Source organism: Perognathus longimembris, chromosome 9 (assembly GCF_023159225.1).
Source record: "Perognathus longimembris pacificus isolate PPM17 chromosome 9, ASM2315922v1, whole genome shotgun sequence".
Classification (NCBI taxonomy): Eukaryota; Metazoa; Chordata; class Mammalia; order Rodentia; family Heteromyidae; genus Perognathus; species Perognathus longimembris.
This window is the reverse complement of record NC_063169.1, coordinates 64,970,721-64,994,465: the sequence shown is the minus strand read 5'-3', so window position 1 is coordinate 64,994,465 and position 23,745 is coordinate 64,970,721. Positions and strand designations below refer to the sequence as shown.

At 45.5% G+C, this 23,745-nt stretch overlaps 1 protein-coding gene across 2 annotated transcripts in view; it reads left to right on the top strand.

The window, feature by feature from the left end:
• Positions 1-23,745, top strand: part of Cnksr3 (CNKSR family member 3) — a 96,334-nt gene that overhangs the window by 57,425 nt on the left and 15,164 nt on the right. Inside the window, exons 6-14 of one of the 2 annotated variants that reach the window (XR_007212149.1) lie at positions 4,259-4,300; positions 6,897-7,016; positions 8,815-8,874; positions 12,831-12,899; positions 13,986-14,132; positions 14,882-15,006; positions 17,902-18,113; positions 18,533-18,622; positions 21,808-22,407. Coding sequence is in view for 1 of the 2 variants with exons in the window: in XM_048354323.1 (XP_048210280.1) it covers positions 4,259-4,300; positions 6,897-7,016; positions 8,815-8,874; positions 12,831-12,899; positions 13,986-14,132; positions 14,882-15,006; positions 17,902-18,113; positions 18,533-18,622; positions 21,808-22,103 (1,161 nt within the window). In the remaining variant the exon portion in view is untranslated. Of the gene's footprint in view, positions 1-4,258; positions 4,301-6,896; positions 7,017-8,814; positions 8,875-12,830; positions 12,900-13,985; positions 14,133-14,881; positions 15,007-17,901; positions 18,114-18,532; positions 18,623-21,807; positions 23,146-23,745 lie in introns of those variants that run through there. The other variant, XM_048354323.1, reaches the window with a different exon arrangement.

Below are 23,745 nucleotides of genomic sequence, written 5' to 3'. Positions count from 1 at the left end.
CCACTTGAGCCATGCCCCTAGTCTTTTTATTTAATTTTTGAGATTTTGCCCAGACTGGTCTTGAACTCTCGGTTCTCCTAGCTCTGCCCTGTAAGTTAGCTGGGATTATAAATGTGTGCTTACACACCTGGCCTATTTTAAATTGAAATTGAGTTTTCTTGTGCTCAATATAAAGCAAGTACAAGAGCTAAACATTGTTTTGTTTTATTATTTTGAGATAGGGTCCTGCAAAGGAGCCTAGGCTGGCCTAGAACTACTGCCCCTCCTGCCTCAGCTGCCTAATTGTAAACACTATAATCAGCAAATGGCCCCTTCTGTTCTCTGTCTGGCGTTTGATGTGACAGACCCCACTCTGTGCAATGTGGGAATCGGAGAGAGAGGGACAGCGTAGAGGGCAGAGGTGGTCTGTCTGTTTTCACAGGATGAGTGGGTCCCGACTAAACAGTTGGTGTTGGCCCTGCAGGGAATCAGTAAACATTTATTTAGCACTTACGGTGTGTCTGCCACTGTTCTAGGCTCCAGGGTGCCAAAGTGAATAAACAGATTAGAAAGGCCTTGGCAAATGGAGCTTAGATTCTCTGGGGAAGAGAAAGTTAAGAATGAATAAACCAAATTACATGTACACACAAACACAAACAGGACACAAATACACACATAGGAAGTGACGAAAAGTTAGAGACATGTCTAGGAGCAGATTCGCAGGACTGATGGTGGGATGTCCTTTGAGGTACTTCCATTGAGAAGAGACTCTTAAATATTGGGGCAGAGAAGTCCTCTCTCTGCTCATATGGATGGTGGGCATTTGCATCACATCTTTTTTTTTTAATGGTTATAGAAGTATTGGTTGTTATGAATTGGTAGTTAAAAAATTAAATTATTTCAGGTGTGGTGGCTCATGCCTGTAATCCCAGCTACTTGAGACATAGAGGTGGAAAGGATCACAGTGTGAGCTATCCTAAGGACGAAAGTTGGTGAGACCCCTCTCCTAATGAATGAGCCTGGTTTGATGGTGGGCCTCTGCCACCCCACATACTCCAGAGGCTTAAATAAGAGGATCACAGTCTAGACTGGCCAATGCAAAGCACATCTACCTGAAGAACTAGAGCAAAAAAAAAAAAAAGCCAACAGAAGGCTCTGCTGGTCATCCTTGTGTCCTTACCTGCTCCCCTGCCCCAGCACATAATTGATTAGTGGTCATCTTTAAATAAGTCTACCAGTGCGTGAGAAACTCTAGCCTCACAAGGGTGTATGTTTGTGTGGGTGTTCAGTCTTTGTTTCTGGGTATTCCTGGGTGTTCATTGAGGGAGTTGATTAGTGGGCTAGTAAATATTCATTTTCAGAGACACAGTCATACACACATCTAAATCCTGCCTCTGTCATTAATTCACCGTGGGACTTTGCGCAAGTCGCCTGAAATGTACGAGCCTCAGTTTACCCATGTGTAAAATGGGAAGGCTGGCGTTTACCTTCCCAGATAACTTCGTGAATTTCTCTTAAGTTCTTCCCTCTGCTCCGCCCCCCCCCACCCGCCCCAGTCAGTTGTGGGGCTTGAACTCAGGGGCCTGGGAGCTGTCCCTGAGCTGTTCTGCTCAAGGCTAGCACTCTACCATTTTGAGTCATAGCTCCTCTTTGGTTTTCTGGTGGTTAATTGGAAAGAAGAGTCTCATGGGTTTTCCTGCCTGGGCTGGCTTTGAACTGTGATCCTCAGGTCTCAGCCTCTTAATCCTCTAGGATTATAGGTGTGAGCCACGAGAGCCCAGCTCCCTGCCAGTTTTGGCTCCCTGCCAGTTTTGAGGCTATAATTTGAGATGCAGGAAACCAAGGCGGGAAGGAGTTATGCTGTCCATTTCCAGTCTGTTGTGACAGGGACACTTTTTTTTTTTTTTTGCCAGTCCTGGGGCACTGTCCTTGGCTTTTATTGCCACTTGAGCCAGAGCGCCACCTCTGGCTTTTCCTATATGTGTGGTGCTGAGGAATTGAACCCAGGGCTTCATATATATGAGGCAAGCACTTTACCCCTAGGCCATATTCCCAGCCCCAAGAGTCCATTCTTGAGTGAGGGTTGTGTCCTCACGGAGCGGATAACTGGGATCGGGCACACGTGACCATATGGAATTGTCCAGTGATGTGATGATCATCTGTCCAGGAAGGAGCCAGAGGCACAGAGAGGTGAAACACATGGCCCAAGGCTTCTCAGTTCCTTAGGACAGAATACAGGATAGAGGCGGTGGCAGGGGATATTGGGGCAGTGCTGTGATCCAGGACCTTGTGGAAATGGCCTCCCTGTCTGACTTTCCCATCCCATTGCCTCTCTGCCAAGTACATAGAGTCACATCGCTCTGCAGCTGCTTCCTCTGCAGCAGGAATGGGTGTGGGAACCTGCACTCGCCATGGGTGGAGGGTAAAGGAGGAGCCCTTTTGCACGCGCACGTGAATACTTTGGGCTGCAGACCTGGGCCTGGTGGGTGGTTCCCACAGCTCACTTACTTGGTGACTTCCTAGGTCCACTAAAGAATTGAGTATCAGGAACGAGGAATCAAGGATCAGAAACCAGGAGGTCACTCCTGGACCTCCACTGTTTGGCATATTAATATAATACATTAAATATATAAAATACCATTCTCTATATATTATGTAATATTATACTAATGTAATATGCATATTAATAAGATATATAATGTATACATATAGTTTTGCTGTTTGTAATGAAATAGACTATTTACTAGTTATTTCTCTCCTAAGATATTATAATATTGCTATCATATAGCATGAAGATACTGCTTCTAGTGCTGGTATTCATATGTTCTTGAATGAGCCCTTGTAGTAGTTAGTGGTTTTGATCTTTGAAGTACGAAATAATTCATATTTTTAGAAGTTCCTTCTGGAGTTTAGATTTGTATCAGATTCGTGCATGTAAAATACACTAAATTTTCGGTTTCAGCTGCTCTGTTCTCAGAGTCAACATGAATTTTGAAGCAGTAAAATCACTTTCATGGTTTCCTACATTATTTCGTGTGTGCCATTACTGAGGCTTGAACTAAGGACCTGGTGCTGCCCCTCAGCTTTTTGGCTCAAGGCGTGCTCTCCTATTATAGCCACACCTCTGTTTCTGGCCTTTTTCCTGGTTAATTGGAAAGAAGAGACTTTGCCGTCTTGATTGGCTTTGAACTTTGAAGCTTCTTGAGTGGCTTGGCTTATAGGGATGAGCCACTGGTACCTGGCATGTTTCCTACATTTCTGTCTAGTAGAGGAAAATCAAAAGAGTTTCACAAAGACAAGGCAAGTCTGATTATTAAAGTCACATGGGGTGGATTGGTAGGAAAAAATAGGGAAAAAATGACCTAAAAAAAAAAAGACATTTTGATTTAGGTGAAAATCTTTGCCTGACAATTCTAACAGGTCATTAATATTCTTCATGTACTGAAAATTACTAACCTTATTCTTGAGATAGTGACAGTTTAATGGTGTAGGATATCTCAGTTTTCTTCTGCATGCAACGTGGGGTATAGCTTGAAATCTCAGCGATAGACGATCTTTGAAGATCTTGTGAAAGTTTCATGTTGGAAGTTCACTCTGTTCACTTCTAGAAGGGACAATGGTAATTCCTATAATCAGCTAGGCCTGCCTGTTTGCGCAGAGTTCCAATGCGCTTGTTCTTTAGCTGAGTAAATAGTGCTTCGCATTCCAGCCCTTTATTCAAAGTCATCAATAGCAAGCATACCTCAAGACCACTTTTTTGGCAGGGTGTTAATGAATGTTTTGTTATACTTCCCCCCCCCCCATCTACCAAGGGCTGAAATATCTTGATTTAATCTCAGTCCGTGCTTAAAATAAACTTTTGTGGTTGAGTTTACCCAAGGTCTCATTTGAAAGCTATTCTTCAGCTAAAGGTTCCTGGCTTGTGGGCCCATTGTTGTTGAGAGTCATTGTCAGGCTTGGTGGACTTGGGCTTCTGACCTCCTCCTCTCTGGACAGTCTGGGCAACAGGTAGATTTCAGCTCACTGGTTTTCTTGGTCGTCATCCACTTGGTTCCTCAGGTGACCACCTTTTGGGGTCAGGGGAGAGCAGGGTCTCAGTATGGGAAGTTACGTTAGCCTTTGTCACTCAGTGTGGGAGGGTTCAGGCTGGGAAATGGGAAGGGAGGAATACCAGGCCTTTGGGGAGCTCCAGGTTAAATTTAGAAGGTTATGCCAACAGTTTTAAACATTTTTTTTCTCTTATACTTCAGCTTTCATTTTCCTTTTCTCCCTTCTTTAGGATTGCCTGGTAGCAGAAATGGAGGACAAGGTTCTGACTGTAGTGAGTATACTGTTTAACAGTCACCATAAAATTCCTTTTCCAGAGGCATGCACGGGGTTGACCCCCTTCAGGGAGATTATGAAATACTGTCTTTAGGGGTGTGAGTTTATTTATTTAAATGGAAGGATAGGAAAAGTCATTTGAATGAAACCAACACGTGGGGAAAATGCAGGTGTTCAAATGAGCCGCATTGGGCTGTCTTTGTTTTCTTTTCCTTCTGAATAGGTGTCAGGATGCGATTATACAACTATTGTTAGCTTGTCCTACAAATCAGGGTTAAATGGACCAGGTACATTTCATTTTAGAATGATTGTGATTAAAAACATCTTTCCAGCCTCTTTGTGATGGATGGGTGTCCCCTGAGTGTTTTAAGAGGATTTTTGAAAGTATTCCTCATCACTTCCTCCTTTTGACCTACCCTGCCTGGGCTGTTTTGATAAGGCCTCCCTCTCACCGATGTTGAGGAATTTAGTAATGAAACAGCTATAAATATATTTCCCATAAATAGGGAGGCTAAACACACCCGAGGAATGCATGAAGTGTCAGCACTTGGGTTCTGTGGCTCCTTCCAGTTTCCTGATGCTGTTGGTTGTTTAGTTGTGAAAGGTTAGATGGAGCTGATTGAGAGAAGTATGGCACGTATCCATGGCTTCTTCTAAACAGAGATCTCTTACTAGAGATCCTCACCTCATCTCTTACCAGTGTTGGGTACTCAGAAAATAGGAGTAATCATTAAAGAGTGATCTCTTTAACTCTTTAGTGATCACTGACCTAAAGGCAAAGCACAAAGCAACAAAACTTCTTGGCTTTGCCACCGGGTAAGCTGGAGGTGGCTTTGGGTTTGGTGATGGGTTTTTCGATAGGAAACCAATAGCATAGTCCATAAAAGAGAAATTGAGAATGTAGGCTTTATTAAAATGAGAAACTCTTTTCTGTGGAAGGCACTAAAAGGAGAATGAAATGACAGCCATAGGCTGGGAAAAATACTTTCAAAATATGTACAAAATGAAAAACTTGGAGCTAAAATATTGAACCAACTCTTAAAAAAAACAATCCAAGAATGTGAAAACAACCCAGTTAGCTGGGCTAAATGGCTCACACTTGTAATCCTAGCTACTCAAGAGGCTGAGATCTAAGAATCATGATTTGAAGCCAGCCTGGGCAGGAAAGTCCAAGAGATTCTTATCTCCAATTAAACCTCAAAAAAAAAAAAAAAAAGCTGAAAGTGGAGCTGGGGCTTAAGTTGTAGAGCATTAGCCTTGGGCACAAAAGCCCAGGGACAACACCTAGGCCCAGAGTTCAAGCTCCAGGACCAACAACAACACACCCACAAAGTAAAGTAACAGAAGATCTGAATAGAACTTCACCAAAAAGGATATACCAACAAGTGTCAGATAAACAGGAAAGTGGCCAGCGTCCTTTGTAATTAGGCAGTGCAGTCAACAATGAGATACCACGGTATTCTTATTAGAGTGGCTAAAATTCAAAACCCTGACAACACCAAGCGCCATTGAGGAACGAGAACAGGGGAGAACCGCTGCTGGTCAGATTGCCGCATAGCGCAGCGAGGCTAGAGGAGCACCGGGCAGTTTCTCACAGCACTAGACAGATGCTAGATGACTCTGTACGTGTTCTTCTCCTAGATATTTACCCAAAGGAGCTGAAATCCTAGCGGTCAACACAGATCTTCACCTAATTGCCCAGAATGTTGACAGTAGCTGTATTCACCATTGCTCTCAACAGGAGGCCACCAGGCTGTCCTTCTACAGATGAACAAAAGATAAACGAAAGCTCAGCAGTAACAACCAAATGAGCTCTCCAGTCAAGGAAAGATGGGAGGAATTTAAGCAAATATTGTTAAAGGACATAGGCTCATGTGAGAAAGATATATTCTGGAAGTTTCAGAGTCATAGAGAAGGAGCTTTAGGTTGTCAGGTTAAAGCTCAGGGCTGATGAATTTACCCTGTGTGATTCTTGCATTCAGACAACAGTAAGCCATTTGCCAAAATCTGAGGAATATCCGGTGCCAACTGTGAATGTGAATGCAAATGACAGACTTTAGCCGTAAGACCTCCGTATTATAACCAGCGTGCCACACATGTCAGAGCAAGATGGTAACGGGCTGTAGTAGGGAGAGGGCGGAAGTGGAAATTCAGTGCATTTGTTCAGTTTTTCTGTAAACCTACAGTGATTTGAACAAGTAAAGGCTGTTTTGTTTGTTTGTTTTCTTCGTAGTTCAGACTATAAAACCATGCTTTGACCATGTCAATATTTGGTATTCAGAGACTGCGCAGTCACTGCTAAGCCATCCCTGGGGCTGGGAGTCCGTGCTTGTTCAAGGAAATTCCTTGTGCCGTGGTACTTCTCTATGGGAAAAGAGTGAATGTCAAAGCCACACTTTCCTAAAGAAAGCTGAAATGCTGGTATTATTCCCTCAGATGGCAAATGGGGAGTCCGAAGGCTGCGCATTCGTTGAGCAGAGTTATCTGAACGGTTGCTAACCAGAGTGAAAGACTATAGGTGCTGTTTCTTTAAAAAGCATTGTGCCATAAACTTGGTTAATGATTAATTTTCCTATTTACGGCTCCGATTCTAGGTCAAGGTATTGAATGGCATCTGTGATAAAACCATCCGCTCTACTACAGATCCGGTCATGAGCCAGTGTGCGTGCCTGGAGGAGGTTCACTTACCCAACGTGAAGCCCGGGGAAGGCCTGGTAGGAGTTCCACAGCACTTGTTTCCTTTTCAAATAATGCATGCCAGCGCTTGCTAGCTTTTTTCTTTAAAAAAAAAAAAATCACTTTCACCATAATTCTAGATAGTAGCATTAAGGTAGAATATCATCTGTACATTACATTTACATCATTTATACCTTAATGCATTAGCTACCTTAAATTTTGTCCATGTTTTTCTTTATCTTCAAAGTGTCAAAAATAAATACAATAAAAAAAACGACATACTTAACTACCTCACAGGTTTATTTTTAGGACTTAGCATGGTAAAGAAAGAGAACACATTTACACAGAGGTGAGATGGTATCTGGATATGAAAACAACCTCCTTTCTGAAAGTCTTCATTAGCACTTGGCATGAATGTGAGAAGAGGCTAGTGGAAGAAAATAACTCTGTATAAAAAAAAGCTTCAGCAATCTTTCCTAAGTCATGGATGAACCCTGAGAACGGACACAGGTGGTTTCTTACTATGTAGCATGCATCCCTTAGGACTCATTTGGTAGAATTTAAATGTGGAATCTCTGGAGCCGGGTGATTAGCTTGGTGGCTCTGAGTGAAAGAGAGAACCTCCAGTCACTTTCCTCATAAGACTGTTGCAAGGATGAAATTAGATGATTTATGCCACCAATGCCCAGAGCAAAGAGCATGAGCATTCCTCAGGGGCTGCAGCGACTGCGCTTGGTAGTCACGGTGTTGGAGACGCATGCGGAGGAGGAGGAGGAGGAGGAGAGGAACTCAGTAGCCCTGGGGGATATTAAGACACCTGCTCTTAGAAAGGAAATCAAAGCCCAAGTATCAATAAGCCCACGTTCTCAGTAGGTATGAATATGAATCCCGATACTTAGCTTCAAAGTAAGCGGTGGATTATAGCAGATGAAGTTGAAATCAGAGAGGGATTCCTGGAGATGAGTTCTTGACACAGGTCTGGCGTGGGCAGAGATGGAAATGCCATTTCGGATCGTAAAGTTCCCCAAGTAATGGCCCTGGAAGGGGTGTACTGTTACATAGCGGGGAAGTACATAGACTCGGCAAATGGAAGGGGGAGGAGAACTTGAGAGGAATGGGGGAGGCCGGGAGGGCCCTTGTGTTTGATGGGATCCTCTGTATGTCACTACTATGATCAGGACAAGTTCAAGGTTAAAATGATTTCTACCTTATTGTAATGTGCACATCAAGGTGAGCAAATACTTTTTGTCCTGTCTTGCTTTTTCCTTTTTTACTCTCTCTCTTTCTCCTTCTCCATTTTCCAATAGCTTCACCAAAAGATGAGATTAGGTGGTTCAGCTGCAGAAGTATTTCCAACACGATACAGCACTTACCAATGAGTCCGTAACTGTTGTCAACTTTCTACCTGTGTTATAGTATTTAGCCATCTTTGTATATTCTGTTGCCCTGCTGATACCAACTTTAACGGACTGTCTTGTGTCCCTAGACAAAGAGGTGGTCAGGAAAGAACAGTCCTTGTTTGTAATGTCCCTCCCTCATTGAACAGATCTGAGAGAATTCCTACGTCTGCCAAGAGTTGTGGCAAACTTCTGTGCTCTGGGCACACAGATTATAATATCTAAGAGATCTCATGTCCGAGGCCTTTCACTAGTATTTCCATTTGTTTAGTTCTCCTTCATTGCCTGTCGGGTTTGGTTTCAGTGTTTCAGGAGGCTTCAAAATGAACAAACATTGTTCCAAAGGGACTGTGTTTTAATGTTTCATAAATTCAACTTTCACATACAGTTCTCTCTAAATGTTGGAGTAATGAGTTCTTAGCTTTGTGATTTCCCCTAGGGCATGTACATCAAATCTACCTATGATGGATTGCATGTGATTACCGGGACCACAGAAAACGTAAGTGTATCTGTTCACTGTACAACGCCGTTGTGTGTTTAAACAGATGTGACACAGAGCTCTGTGCTTTTCATTTCAACGTGCGTGTGGGTGCCTGGTTTGTTTATTGCTGTTGATGGAGTGCCATATTGTGTATCAACAGCTCCTGTCAATTTATTATTTTAATTGTCCCGTACTGCTTTTGTTTATACCACTCTTGCACCTTGGAAGTGTTGAGCCATAAATACAACTGCAGTCCTTTCTTTGTGCTTGTGAATTTCTCTTAGATGAACTGGCATGGGTAACCATATGGGTAAAATATAAGCTTTTTTTTGTTGTTTGTTTCATGGAATTTTTATGTCTCCAGAGCAGCTATTTAGGGATTTTTTTACATGACACAGATTCTTTTTATAGAGTAGTATTTCATAATACTTGGCATGATACTGAAATTTAATCTTAGACTCCAGGGCTTTGAGAAAGAAAAGCAGGTCTGTTTCTACTGAGAGAGACTTTTGTACACTGTTTACTTCCTTCTGGAAATTCTCCTATGTGCAAGGTTGTTCTTTATCCACTCAAATATTATGAATTTATATATTTAAAAAAGTAGAGCTAATTGAGTACATTCTTCTGGCATTCTGCAGGGTGACTGGCTACTCAGGGGGCATGAGTCACAAGAAGCTAGAAGTGTTTGCACAGTTCTCCTGCATCTGTGCAAAAGATGCATGTGTCTAAGTCATGAATCTACTATTCATCAACTTAAGAGAGGAGGGATTAATTCCCAAAGGTAGGGGAGGTTTGGGTAGTTGTTTTCCTTATCTGTGTGGTAGAAACACGTGGTTACTTTTGAGCTTCAGCTGCTGGGTCTTTTGATAAGAGAAAATACCTTTATCTTTGATGAGTATTTGTTATAAGAAAACGACATTACCTAATATTGTCAATGGTCGTAACTCAGTTGGGTGGTTTTGGTAGACCTGAAAAGATCAACTGAGAATTACCAGACGTTTTTATACCAACTCATCTGGCAGATAATAAGAGCACAAGAGGCTCTATTTTTAGGCTGGAGGTGGTGCTAAAGAGAGAAAAAATAGTGTTTCTGTAGTTCACTCCGTACCCTTGGTGGAGTCTTGGTTTGTTACAGCGCAACCATGACAAGAACAGATTGTGCCATCTCAGGACATTGTTTTGGAGTTGTAAAAAGGTAGGATGGCCCGTGTTTCCACGTTGACCTGCTTTCCTGCTGTGATATAATTATGTTGCTTGACTTAACCCGAGCTGGGTTGTTCCAGACTCACCTGGTTTTCTTAAAGCAATTTTACCTTTGGATGGAACTGGGGACCAGTACAGCACCATCACCCGAAGGCATGGATTCCTCTCTTACCCCGCACCCCTGCTCTTGTGTGTGTAAGATTCGATATGCGTGAGATGCTTTTGAATCAAATGAAGTAAATCTCCCCAAGTTCTTACCAGCAAGATAATGCTGGGTGACAGATCCAGCGTTTGCCTCTGTGTTGTCTGTCCTGGTGTGCCCAGGTAGAATCGTACAAAACCATCGTAGAGATACGCGGTACTGGACTGTTTTAATTTAATTGAAAAGGAAGAGGTATCTTATTTCACCTCGCAATCCCTTTTACGGTGTTGCCTATGGCTTCGAATCTCCAACTTGCATTTATCAGAGGTCTAGAATGTGCTAGAAATAGTGTTGTAGCTGGGAGTGGGACAGAGGTTAGAGTCCACTTGTCAAGGGCTCTATCGGGATAGTTTACAGTGACTCACAGATAATTTACAGTTGAATGACACCAGAAAATGCCAGAAAGTGCCAGGAGGTGAGTGGTAGTTGGCCGAGGTCACCCGCTGCTTTCCAAGCTGTCTTCCTGTCCCTCCTGCGTGGACCCCAGGCGGAGGCAGTGCCAGCGGCCGTTCTCAAATGGCCAAGCTGTTCTGTCGATGTCACCAGAGCGCTCAGGAGTGTTCCATGGCGATTTTCTATCTGACTTCTCTTCCGGTGCTATTTGAGATCTTGACCAGAGTCTCCGCACAACCCTGTCCTCCGCCCCCGAGATGAGTGGGGGCTAGGTGAACTTCAGAAGAACGGGGACATTATTATTGCTCAGGTCACCGCCCTTCTGTGCACTCCAGAACAAGCATCGTTTTTTCAGCAGTCTGTCTTAGGTAAAGATAGGTGAAGAGCTACTTCCCTGGGGAAAGTTTTGGTATCAGACTCCTTCCTTAGCCATGTGCTGCCAAGAACAGCTCTTCCTCGCTTGATAGGACATTTGAGAAATGAATGCTCGACGATCCTTAGGAAAGAGTCAACTCAGGACATGGATGCTGTGTTTTAAGACTGTATGTCTGTGAACAGGCACTTCCTGGGCTTGGGGCTGTATCTCATGAAATGAAGCTTACCGTCAGTGATCTGGGAAGATGAACCGGACTGTGCTGATGAAGATCAGACTTCACTGAAGCCAGTCAGGCACGGGGGGTGCAAAAAGAAGCATGGATAAAATCCTTTTCTTAAGAAAGTAATGTAAGAAAGGGTCTTAGGACAGTCATCTCCCGGTGGCTCATGGATCTAGCCTCAGGGGAGGCCCTGTGTTGTTGTGGGAGCAGGTGAAGTGGTGGCAAAAACAACCAGCACCGTTCCTTCCCTGTGCCTTGCTTTGGGTGTCGATGGAATGAAAGGGAGGGAGTGTGTCTCAGCTTTGTGCTGTCTGCACATTTCTTGTCAGCCTATCACAGCGGCTGAGTGAAAAAACTCAGCAAGTGCGTCTTGAGCTCAAAGGTGCTATTTTGTGTTAGGATAGCTGTGAATAGTTTGAAGATTGAGCCAGTTACATAAATTACATACTTAGCTACTCTAGCCTAGATGAGGTTTAGGTGGAGATTAAAGGTTTATACTCTTCTGATACCGTCTAGGGTTCAGGTTTGTTTTCTCTGTCAATGAAAGAATTAAAGCGCAGGGAAGTGCTTAAAGTCGAACAGCAGGTTTATTTGACAAATAAAACTGTGCGTGGAAGGCGCCTAGAGCCAGGAGACCACAGCGTCTCTCTCCTGGGACTCCTAGTTACTCTGGAAGCTGAGATCTGAGGATTGTAGTTTAAAGCCAGGAGGGGCAGGAAAGTTCCTGAGATTCTTACCTCCAGTTACCCATCAGAAAACTGGAAGTGGCTTTGTGGCTCAAGTGTGGGAGCACTAGCCTTGAGTGAAAAAGCTCAGAGACAGTGCCCACGTGCTGAGTTCAAGCCCCAGGACTGGTAAACACACAAACAAAACCGTAAAATATTCAAGGTTGCTTATATGAACAAGAATACTATGGTCACTATCCTATATCTCTTTATATCTCTTTTATGTGTACTTCCAATCTTACAAATGGATAGCAATATAGTATTTGAGAGAAACAGAGTTTAGACTTTGCCTTGCTACCAAAGATTCACTCTTTTTTTTTCCTTTAATCTGAAAAGGAGAAAGACATTAAATTCATTTTCTTTGCAGAAATAAATCTGTTGCTACCAGTTTTCTATTTTAGTAGTATTATGTTAACATATAAAACAAGACCGAGGGAAAGTCAGATTTACATTTGAGAAGGAAAAAGGGTTGAAAGAGCTACAAAGATAATGTCTGCCTGTTAGAATTGGTATGCTTTTACAAAGTTAACTTTGCTGGGGAAATGCGTGGTGCTGTTTTAGATGAAGTGATGGTTTTTTACCAGCTAAGGTTTTCAACAGTGAGTCCAAACTCAACCTGAAGATGAGATGAAGCCGCCGTTCTAACGGGCAGATCATCAGTTGCAGAGGATACGAATAAAATAACTCATACACTATTCATATGTTGCTTTCCATGGACATTGTAATCTCCAGAGACTAAAATTTATCCTTTTATTTTTCCTGAGGAAAGGTTACTTCTATTGGTGGTTATCTACAGTAAGAAAGAAGAAATACAAAGTTAAAGAACTTAAGACGAGTTTCTTTGTCTTTTTATAGTCTCCCGCTGACAGATCTCAGAAGATTCACGCCGGTGATGAAGTCATTCAAGTTAATCGGCAAACTGTGGTGAGTCTATTCATTGAGACCTGCCTCCTTTAGAACTTTTAGCTAGAGCCAAGCACAGTTGGCTCACACCTGTAATTCCAGCTACTTGGGAGGCAGAAATGGAGAAAATTACTGTTTGAGACTAGCTCTTGGCAAGAAGCTAGCAAGACTTCATCTCAACTAATAAGCCTGTCATGGTGACTCACAGGGCTGATACCTGTTACACAGGAGACACGGGTAGGAGGAGAGCGTCATGGTCTTTGGTCACCCTGGGCAAAAAAAGTTGGAGAAAAGTAATTACCTGAAAAATAACTAAAAGCAAAAAAGAGTTGGGGACAAGGTGGCTCAAGTTATAGAATATCTGTCTGGGAAGAGCTACACCCTGAGTTGAAGCCCAGTCCTACCAAAACACAACAAAAGAAAGCTTTTAAGTCGAAAGGCCTTTTGTTTAAAAATTTTAAATGTTCGCTTTCTATGCAGGTTTCCACTACTTTGTTTTGCTTGTTTTAGGTTATTTTGTGCTAGTGCTGGGGCTTGAACTCAGAGCCTCAGGTTCTGGCTTAATTTTTTTTAAATTTAATTTTGTTATCTTTAGGTAGTTCTATAAAGGAGCTGCTATTTAGCAAAGCAGTGTATGAATACAATGCCTCCTGCTCAAGGTCGCCCCTCTGACATTGTCACCCTTCCCTCTCCCTCTCCGCCTACTCCTTCCTTCACTTTGCTTAATTTTGTAGGGTATGCATCGACTTTGTGACTAAGTTCACCTGCTCGCTGCTCTTCATTCGTCTCGCTTCCCCCTTTCGCTCAGGGCTAGCACTCTATTCCCGCTGGAGGCATAACTCCACCTCCACAATTTTGCTGGGTAATTGGAGATAGGGTTCTCTCCGAATTTTCTTCCTGGGCTGGCTTCGAACCGCCATCCTCAGATCTCAGCCTCCCTCCCGAGTAGCTTGGGTTGCAGGTTGGAGCCACCGGTGCCCGGCATCCTGGCACTATTTGAATGAAATGGTATGGCGGGAACATGTCTGCATCCGCCTATGCCTTCGGAGCTGGGTTTCCTCGTAGCGTCCACGGCTTAGGCCTTCCTCCTCGTGTTCTCCCTGGCAGGTGGGCTGGCAGCTGAAGAACCTGGTGAGGAAGCTGAGGGAGAACCCCACGGGCGTGCTGCTGCTGCTGAAGAAACGGCCCACGGGCTCCTTCAACTTCACCCCCGCCCCCCTGAAGAACCTTCGGTGGAAGCCGCCCCTCGTACAGGTAGTACAGGTAGCCCACGCGGCTGTCAGCCCTCGGGCCGCCCTGTCTCACCAAACAAACACACACACACAGATGAAGAGTTGAACACACTTGGCGTTAGGAGTTGGTGGGAGTATGATTATCTCACCCGTCTGTTGGTAGGAAAATCTAAGGCCGGGCTACCCTGGAAAAGTGACAGCCACTGGCCATGCGTGGCTACTTGAGTCTTTGCAGTTTGTTCAGAGAAGACCTCCCTACCTCCATAAGACTCCAGTGGAAAGGCCTTTCATTTCCCCTTTCCTGAAGACCCAAAGGATGGTAGGACACGGCTCTGGAAGGAAGTACCCCATGCTAAGGAGGATCTCCTCATTCCCACTGATCGCTGTTTGATGGAGGAGGCACAGTGAAGTTGAGTGAATGGCCCGGCAACACACAGCTGACCATAGTAGCCAGAGTTCACGTCTACACTCTACTCCAGGGTGGCCCTGCTGGTGATTTCCTTGACCTTTAGAAATCTTGTGTTGCATCGAGCTGTCTGAGAGCACTTTTGTCCATGTGTCACTGTCTTCTGGAGGGGGAAACTGAGGCAGGGCTGTCAGATTTTTCTCAGTGCTACTGTGAAATCCCGGGCACTTTGTTAACGAGAGTTGTGTGCAGCCAGGCTGGCTGAGCTCACGTGACCGCAGCCCCTGCTTGCGCAGAAAGGGCTTCCCAGGGGCTTGGGAGGGCAGTGCAGTGGAAGCACCCTGACCTCTGTTTCTTTGTCCCAGACCTCACCTCCACCCACGACCACCCAGTCCCCCGAGAGCACCATGGACGCCTCACTGAAGAAGGAGAAGCCGGCCATCCTGGATCTGTATATCCCTCCTCCGCCTGCCGTGCCCTACTCTCCTCGGTACGGCAGTTGCATGTTCATGCTGGGGCCCCCGCTCCTGTGTGCACAGATTCTAAATGAGACCCCCTGGCGCATCCAGGGAGGAGGCTGCCACTGCGCAGGGTGATGGGGCTGGATGTAGGAGCCACTCTCAGTAACGGGACCAGTTGGGTACAAGTGACTCACGCCTATCAGCCTGGTTACGTTGGAGTCTGAGATCCAGAGGCCCACAGCTGGAAGCAACTCTGTGCAGAAAAGTCTGTGTGAGACTCTATCTCCATAATTGGAAGCAAAAAGTAGGGCTGTAGCTTTAGCTGATGGCTCCCATTTGTAATCCTAGCTCCTCAGGAGGCTGAGATCTGAGGATTGCAAAGTGAAGCCAGCCCAGGTAAGAAAGTCCGTGAGACTCTTATCTCCAGGAAACCACCAGAAAAATAGAGGTGGCGCTGTGGCTCAAACTGGTAGAGCGCTAGTCTTGAGCACAAAAATGCAGGGACAGTGCCCAGGTCCTGAGTTCAAGTCCCACGCCAGCAAAAAAGTAGGGCTGGAGGCATGACTCAAGCCATATAGCACTGCCCCAGCAAGCCAGGCAATCAAGAGATCTAGGTACTGCCCAAATTAAAAAAAAAAATAGGGCCACTCTTACTGGATGGCAAATGCAGGACAGATCTCACGTCACAAGCCCTGCAGCTTGGTGGTAGGGCGCCCTTTAGGAAAAGAAGGCCAGAGTATCTCCCTCCTCCTCGGGTCTTGCAAGGATGGGCTGCCTGAGGCCTTTGCAGCTCTTGTTTCCTTTGCTCCTTGATAAATTCATCTGTGAGGAGGAGGATTATATAGATTGTTTCTGGGAGAGTCATCAGAGCCTGACTTTGCTGAGAAAGCTGCGTATGGCCTTCATGAACTACAAAAACCATGTGAGGTTGGTATGGACTTAAAGTATTTGTGTGTTGTGGGGTGTGTGTGTGTGTGTGTGTGTGTGTGTGTGTGTTGTTTTTCATCCTGAATGTGATTGGCACAATGCGGTAGTCACACAAGATGGTATGGCGTAGCTGGATGACTTCAGGCTTATGTATGTCAACCCGTGTGTTTACACATGTCAAGAAAACCAGAGGATCTGGCTCAATTGTTCGCATGCATTTACTCAGTGAGGGGCCTGGGCTGTCACCTGACACAAAGTGGCCTTTGTCCCAGCTGCCAGAGATCTGCCAGCGTGTCAGACAACCCCGGCAATAGATACTTACACTGAATTTCATCCACACACACAGAGTCTATCGTCCTTGCTTCTGTAGTGACACTTTGCTTTATATCTGACTCTGTTATTCCTTTCTTCCCTGGGTTTAGCCAGAGTGAACGGCCATGAAGTGGACTGGTCTGGAGCAGTCTGGAGGGTTCTGTTTACAGACTAAACTCTATGGGATTCACAGGCCAGAGTCCCCTGGCCCCCCTGGAGCTACAGGGGGTTGTTGGCTCTGCCCATGGCAGTTTCAGTGAGAGCCAAAGTATAGATTGTATCTAACTGTGGGAAGTTCCTCTCCCCACCCCCCAATGTTCTTCTGCTGCCCTTAGTTTGGGGGTGAGGTGGGGAGCTAGAGCTCTTAGTAAACTCGAGGAGATGAATGCGTTCATGCACGCACACATGCTCCATTAATGAATGAAGACTATGGATGTACATTTGGTGGTACCGTGCTGGGCTTTGAACTCAGGATCTCACACTTTCTAGGCTGAAGCTCTCCTGCTGGAGCCACACCTCCACCTTTTTTTTTTTTTTTTTGCTCTGATTATCTGAGATCGCCTATTGCTTTGACCACGATCCTCCTATCAACGCTTCCCCTCATGGACATGCATGGACCCCCACACCCGGCTTGTTCTGTTGAGATGACGTCTCGTGCACTGTTTAGCCCAGGCTAGATTGGACCTCTCAGTTCCTTTTTAATCTCTGCCTCCTGAGTATCTAGGTTTCTAGATGTGAGCCACCAACATCCAGCTGTGAAGGATATTTTCTGAGGGGGAAAAAGAATGGCACATGGAGTAGAGAGAAATGAATAGCGTGGTAGTCATGTGTGTGGGAGGGGCTAGTGGTGGGGGAGAGGGGTCTGTGGTAGGCACAGAGATAGAGGAGGAGATAGATAGGCAGGGGGTGGTGGTGAGGGGGGTGGAGGAGGAGAGGGATTCTGGGCAGGACAGACGAATGGACAGTGGGCCCCCCTGGGAGTGCCACACTCAAGCAAGTCCAATAAAGAGATTGCTGTGGTGCGCACTTCTGTGGCTTGTCCAGTAATGTTTGTACTACGGATTGCCTAATGGATTTGCAAAAGGAGAGGAAAACAACACCCTTAACCATGTGGTAACTTGAGTTTGACTGAAATTCTCTTCTGCACTGACATTTCGATGAAATTAGAATGGAACCAGTGATTGTGTGTGTGTGTGTTTCCAGTTTCTTTACTGAGTTCAGAAGTAGTTCTTCTCCACTGGTTACTGTAAAGGGCCTTTTGTACTTGGGGCATAATTTTCCAAATCTAAAAACTTCATTGCATATCAAGAGTCATCTCGGGTGGATCTTGGCAACGTGACTACTCTAGGCCTGAGAAAAATGGTGTGGCCATTCGCATTTGAACTTGTGAGGAGTCTTCAGCGTCAGGACAGAAGTCTGGAAAACAAGAGCTATTCTCTCAAAGTAGATCCATGGGAAGCAATCAAAAACTGCGGTTGCTGTGATTAGTAGTAGGCTCTCGGTATTTCTTCTTCTTTAACAGGGTCTGTGCGTATCTGAGTACAACTCGCATTGAGCAAAGCCAAGCTTTCCCTCCAGTGAAACAGAGGGGCTGGAGTGGGGTGGGAGCCGGTGCTCCCGGACTCCTGCCCTGGCTCAGGGGAGAGCATGCGTGAGCCCTCTAATTGTGACACCTTGCCTTCCAGGAATGAAAATGGGAGCTTTGTTTACAGAGGAGGCTTTAGTAAGGGAAAACAACCGTCGCCCGCGCCCAAGGGTTCGGAGTCCCCGAATTCCTTCCTGGACCAGGAGAGCCGGAGGCGAAGATTCACCATCGCCGATTCTGACCAGTTGCCGGGGTATTCGGTGGAATCCAGTGTTCTGCCCACGAAAATGAGAGCCAAAACGCCATCTTATGGTAAATTTCCTTTTCCCTTCTCCTCCCCGCCCCTTCCCTGTTTGGAGCTGTTGGGCGAGTTTGGCAGACTTGAAGGGTAATCTGAGGAAAGCATAAACCTCAATGAAATTCTAAGTATGAGGTCTTTATTCATCTGGCAAAAGCAAGGCCTTGTTGAGCCCTTCCTCTGCCTGGCACCAAGGCCCAGCTGGCTGAGCTCGTGTTTCCGGGTTGACTTTCACGGCTTGCTGTTTTAGCTTTGGAGTTGTAGATGCAAAGACTTAGCCCACAGGCCTCAGCCCTCACTGCTTGCTGTGGAAACCTTGTTACGATTGGTTATCACTTCTGCTCAAGTGGGCGTTAGTGTGAGATCTGGGTTATCAGTAAAGGCTGAGTTCTCAGACCTCACCAACCTTCTCTCTCTTCTTCTCCTTCTGAAGGCAAGCCCCGGCCTCTGTCCATGCCCGCCGACGGCAACTGGATGGGGATTGTGGACCCTTTCGCCAGACCTCGAAGTCATGGAAGGAAAGGTAGGTTTCATCTACACAGGCCCCAAGCCCCCAAGCCCGAGCTGCAGGTCTGTTCCCACACCTGCTGCTAACTAGACACTTTCTTTAGTCCCATTTTGTTACCTGTAAAATCACCCCTGAGGAAGGACCCTAAGATCCTGCTAATTTCTACACTGGCAAATGATACAGTCCTCTTTTGTGATTGTAAACCTCCTGATTAAAACGGTAGCCCATTAGCTATAGATACTATTCACCTGCTTTTTGTTGTTTCTGTTTTGGTCAGTTGTGGAGCTTGAACTCAGAGCCTGGTTGCTGGTGCTGAGCCATTTTTGCTCAAGGCTAGCACTCAGTCACTGTGAGCCACAGCTCTACCTCTGGTTTGAGGGTGGGTAATTGGACATAAGTGTCTCACAGATCTTCCTGCCCAGGCTGGCCTTGAACCACAATCCTTAGATCTCAGCCTCCTTATTAGCTAGGATTATAGGTGTGAGCCACCAGTGCCCAGCTAATCATCTACTTTTTTGTGTATGTTTGTCAGTAGCAGGGTTTGAACTCAGGGCCTGGGTGCTGTAGCTTTTTTGCTCAAAGCTGAAACTCTTACCACTTGAGCCATAGTTCCACTTCTGACTTTCTGCTTGTTAACTGGAGGTAAGAGTTGTATGGATTTTCCTGCTTGGGCTGGCTTTGAACTATGTTCCCCAGATGTCAGCCTCCTGAGTAGCCAGAGTTACAGATATGAGCCACCAGCCCTAGACTCAATGACCTACTTTTAAATAGACAGAAATAAATTATTCATTAAGCAGTTTCACCCTAAACCCCATAACCGTTATTACTGGAATCCATTTGATTCCTGGTGAATATACCCGGATGGTTTTTCCTCCCAGATCTTTTTTTAGATTAGAAAGAAGTGTGGGTTTCACTCACCATGCCGTCGGTGGCTAGCTCTCACACTGGTCTTCTTGAGTTACCTCAAGAGGGAGGTGTTTCAAAATACTTTTACTTATTGCAGGTTGCGGATGACTATGAGCATTAGTAGGATAATATAACATCACTTCGTAGTTTTGAAACAAACAGAGGGTAAAATGTTAAAAGGCTGATAGGCTTTAGGAAGGAAAGAGAAAAAGAAAAACAAATTCTGGAGCCTCACCTATTGAAGTGAGCAGCCCTGCACCGGGGACGTGTGTCCCCGTGTCCCATCCCACCTTGATACACTGACGTGACAGAGGGACCTGTGCCAGTCTGCGGGCCGGGATGCCCTCCATGAATTTCAATGTGAAGATCCGCGCAGTAGTCAGCAGGTGGCAGGGCTGTCCTTTGTTTAATTTTAGAAGCCAGGGCTCACATCCTCATGGCCATGCCTCAGAGCCCAGGCTTAGCTTTTCATTTCTTTTACATGTTGAGAGAGGAACTGTGGAGCTGGGGAGGTAGGAAAGCAGGAGATGAAAAAGCTATTCGTTCCCAGTATCCCCCTGTCTGCTTTTCTTGCATGACTGTTATATTATTAAACTCACCTGTCGGTGCATGGCCACTTTAAAACAATAGCGGCTCTCTTGGATTGAATTCATACCGCATGAAGTTCCCCGTTTTAAAGTCTGCCCCTTTGGGGTCTTGCGACATTGGGAAGCAGTCACCGGACTCTAATTACAGACCCTGCCGTCACTCAGAAGCTACCCCTGCACCCAGTCCTAACCTTTCCTACGTCCTCGTCTTGCCTGTTCTAGACAGTGCATGAACACGGGCACTTTGAAAAACTGACATTTTCCCCTTCGATTACAAAAAAGCAAAACAAGTACCACAAACCCCAGCTAGAATTTGTTTCCCCCAACCTAGAAACAACTGTAAACTTTGTATCTTTCAGTGAGTTCTATATTGACATGTGACACACTTGAACAAAGGAACATAATAACATGTGACACACTTGAACAAAGGAACATAATAACACCTCCTACCGGGACCTTCCCAGAACCTGTCACCTTCCCTTCCCAGAACCTGTCACGTCTTCATATAGCTGCATGAGCATCCTGTCTCATGACTGGAAGAGCTGCTCATTCACTATTCTATCATTGGGCATTTGGGTTGTTGTTGTTTTCTTCCCAATTTTGCATCATGTTTTATAAACATCTCTATATGTAGATCTTTGCTCATTCGGAGCAGTGGGATTCCTAAAGGAAGCTACCAGTTACCAACAAGCTCTGCATGTGAAATTTCTATGCCATCTGAGGCTGTTTTCTGCCATTTAAGACGAGATCATGCTTAGGTCAGAACGCCCCAAGCCTTGCATGGCATTTAACCGTTTGCCCCTCAGCCACTGAAGGTGAATGGTACCTGTCTCTCTCCTGAGCAAGGACACCCACTTTGCCAAAATGCTGTCTCAGGAGGCTCCATGAGCCAAGGGCCCTGGGCGGGTGGCAACAGCACCGCGACAGGGTGATAGAACCCTGTGCTTTCTGTCTTGGGCTTTCCATTCTAAGTGAATTAGGAATTCACTTTTTTAAACAAATATTTTAAAAAATGATCTTGAAGTAGTTGCGCCCAGGAGCTGCCGTTGAGCAAAGCAGTTTATGAACATGGTATGTCTCGATCGATGTCACTCCTTTCAACATTCTCGCCCGCCCCTCCTAGCCCACCCTTCCCTCACTCTTATTACTTTTAGGATGTGTATTGAATTTTTTTTCCATTGCCGTTTGTGTGTACAAAGCATCTTGGTTTGTGTCATCTCTCCCACATTTTCACCCTCCTTCCACCCACCCCTTCCCTTATTTTTCTTAATTTTGTGTTCTATACCATGGATTCTTGACCACATTCTCCCTGCTTTCCCCTTTATTCACCTTGCCCTCCCCCTTGCCCTCCCCCTGGATAGTACCCATTTCCTGGTGCTTACTTTGTGGAGCTCTGACTTAGTCTTTCTAGAGAATGACACTGTTGGTAAGGGGTGCTAGCTCTTCTCTTCCTGCTGGACCTTTTTGTTACCCCCATGGGTTTTAAGGCAGCCTGAAAGACGAAGAACTCCTAGTTTTGCTTCCAGATCCCCATAGGGTGACCCTGGCTTCTAAGAGCCCAGAAAGGGGTGGGGCGGGGAGGGCCATCAGGTGGGGTGCCCACTTTCAGCGTGGCATCGGAAGTGGGGTGTGCCGAGGACTCTCCCAACAGCGCTGTGCCGTGGTAGATCCTCGTGTTAAGGACACGTGGGTGTTATCTGCCAACAGGGGAAGACACCCTTTGCCGGTACTTCAGCAACGAGCGGATTCCTCCCATCGTTGAAGAAAGCCCCTCCCCCATGTACCGGCTGGCGCGACCCACCCCCGAGCGGCACCTGGTGCGCGGGGCAGACTTCATCCGCGGAAGCACCTGCTACATCAACTCCGACCTCCACAGCAGCGCCACCATTCCGTTCCAGGAGGAGGGAGCCAAAAAGAAGTCAGCCTCTGCTGCTGCCAAGTCCTCAGCAGAGCCGTCCCTGCTGGTCAGCTGGTTCACTCGCCTCAAGCTGTTGACTCACTGAGGCCCCGGGGCCTCCTGCCTGTCTCCTGCTCCCAAGTGCCTTCTTCCCACTCAACGCTGTGTTCTCCAGTGACCCTGCCTGATTCCATTGCTTCTTTGTTTTGGCAAAGTTGGATACTGCCCTCGTTGGGATTTCGGAGTAGTCGGACGGAAGTCTGGAGGGTTGTGGTGTGGAGACAGAAGGAGGGACACGCGGTCTGCTTTCCTTGTGCTCCGGGTGGAAGATGGAGATAGACTTTGTAAATTGGCGGGATGACCAGACACGTCATGGTCATCTTCAGGCACCAGTGGCATTGTTCGATGTTGTTTTCACACGCGTGTGTGTGTGTGTATATGTGTGTGCGTGTGTGTGTGTTGGGGGGGAACTAAAATTGGTGGCTTTTGCTGCACAGATGTGTTGGTTTGTGGTCCAACCTCTTTACCTGAGAAAAATGCCAATGGAGAAAAACATACTTTGTTCTGATATTTCAGGCTGTAGACCCTATGTGTAAGTGTGGCACCTTCGTCTTTGAGATGACCTTGTCAAGCACCTGCTGCTCCTCGGAGCGGCGGTTGACGTGTAGATCTGTTACACCTGCTCAGCCCCTAGGTCAGTGAAAGTGGAAGCATAAACAGACATGCGCACCTTCCAGTAGGGCTTATTGTACACAAAGACATGTATGATTCTTTGGGAGAGGAGTTGCTGTTGTTGTGTTATCTGTGATTGTCTTTAAGGGAAAAGAAGCTATAAGATTTGCTAAAAGCCAAAGTATCACTCAGAAAAGTGAAGCAACAAGGCTTAGGTTTTATAAGAGATACATGAGTCTGTATTTTGATTTGTTTGGTGTCTTCTATTTTTACAAAGAACCTGTACTTCTCCCAAGTTGTACACATTTTGCTCATTAGATTGGTTTCAGAAAGCCTCATGGTCACTGTTTTTCAACTAGCATCAAGTATTTTGGAAAAAAGTGTGTCTGGAATGTATGATATTTTGTTAGAATGGAAAAGTACTATCTTGTTAATTTAAGTGTTTTAAATATAGTTGTATATTTTTCTTACTCTTAGTCATGTGTAATTGAAGTATTTCTGGTTCGCCTCAGAAATGAATCTCATGAAAAAGAATATTCAAGGTGTTTGCAGATTTATAAGTGACCACTGTGGTTGTGGCATAAATATTAAAAAGCAAAATAAACCCTCCTAAGCAATGTTGGGGCTTTATGAATTAGTGGCGGAGCCGCTGAGGAAGCAGAGAAGTGAAATAACAGGAAGAAGTTTTCCAAGGTATATTCTAAGGCTGGAATGTTCTACAACAAATACCTGCCTACACCCCTGGGCTTACTGACTTCACTGAACTGCCTGAAACATGACTTATGAGAGTCTAACTCTACAACAAACTAGTTCTCTTCTTTGGTTTTCAGTGCCTCAGTAAGACTAAAAGAAACAGCAGCCATTCTTGTGTCTGGGGTTGTGTACAATCCAGGAATGGCTTCTGGCTTCGTGTGGACCTCAAAGGGAACTGCAGGAAGGTAGGGTTTTGCATGAGGAATCGAGAGTGCTCTGTAAACAGAGATGGGTAGAGTGTGATTGACGGATGGGTGGATGATGGATAGGTCATAGATAACCATAGATGATGGATAGATGGATGGATGGATGAATAAGCTAGC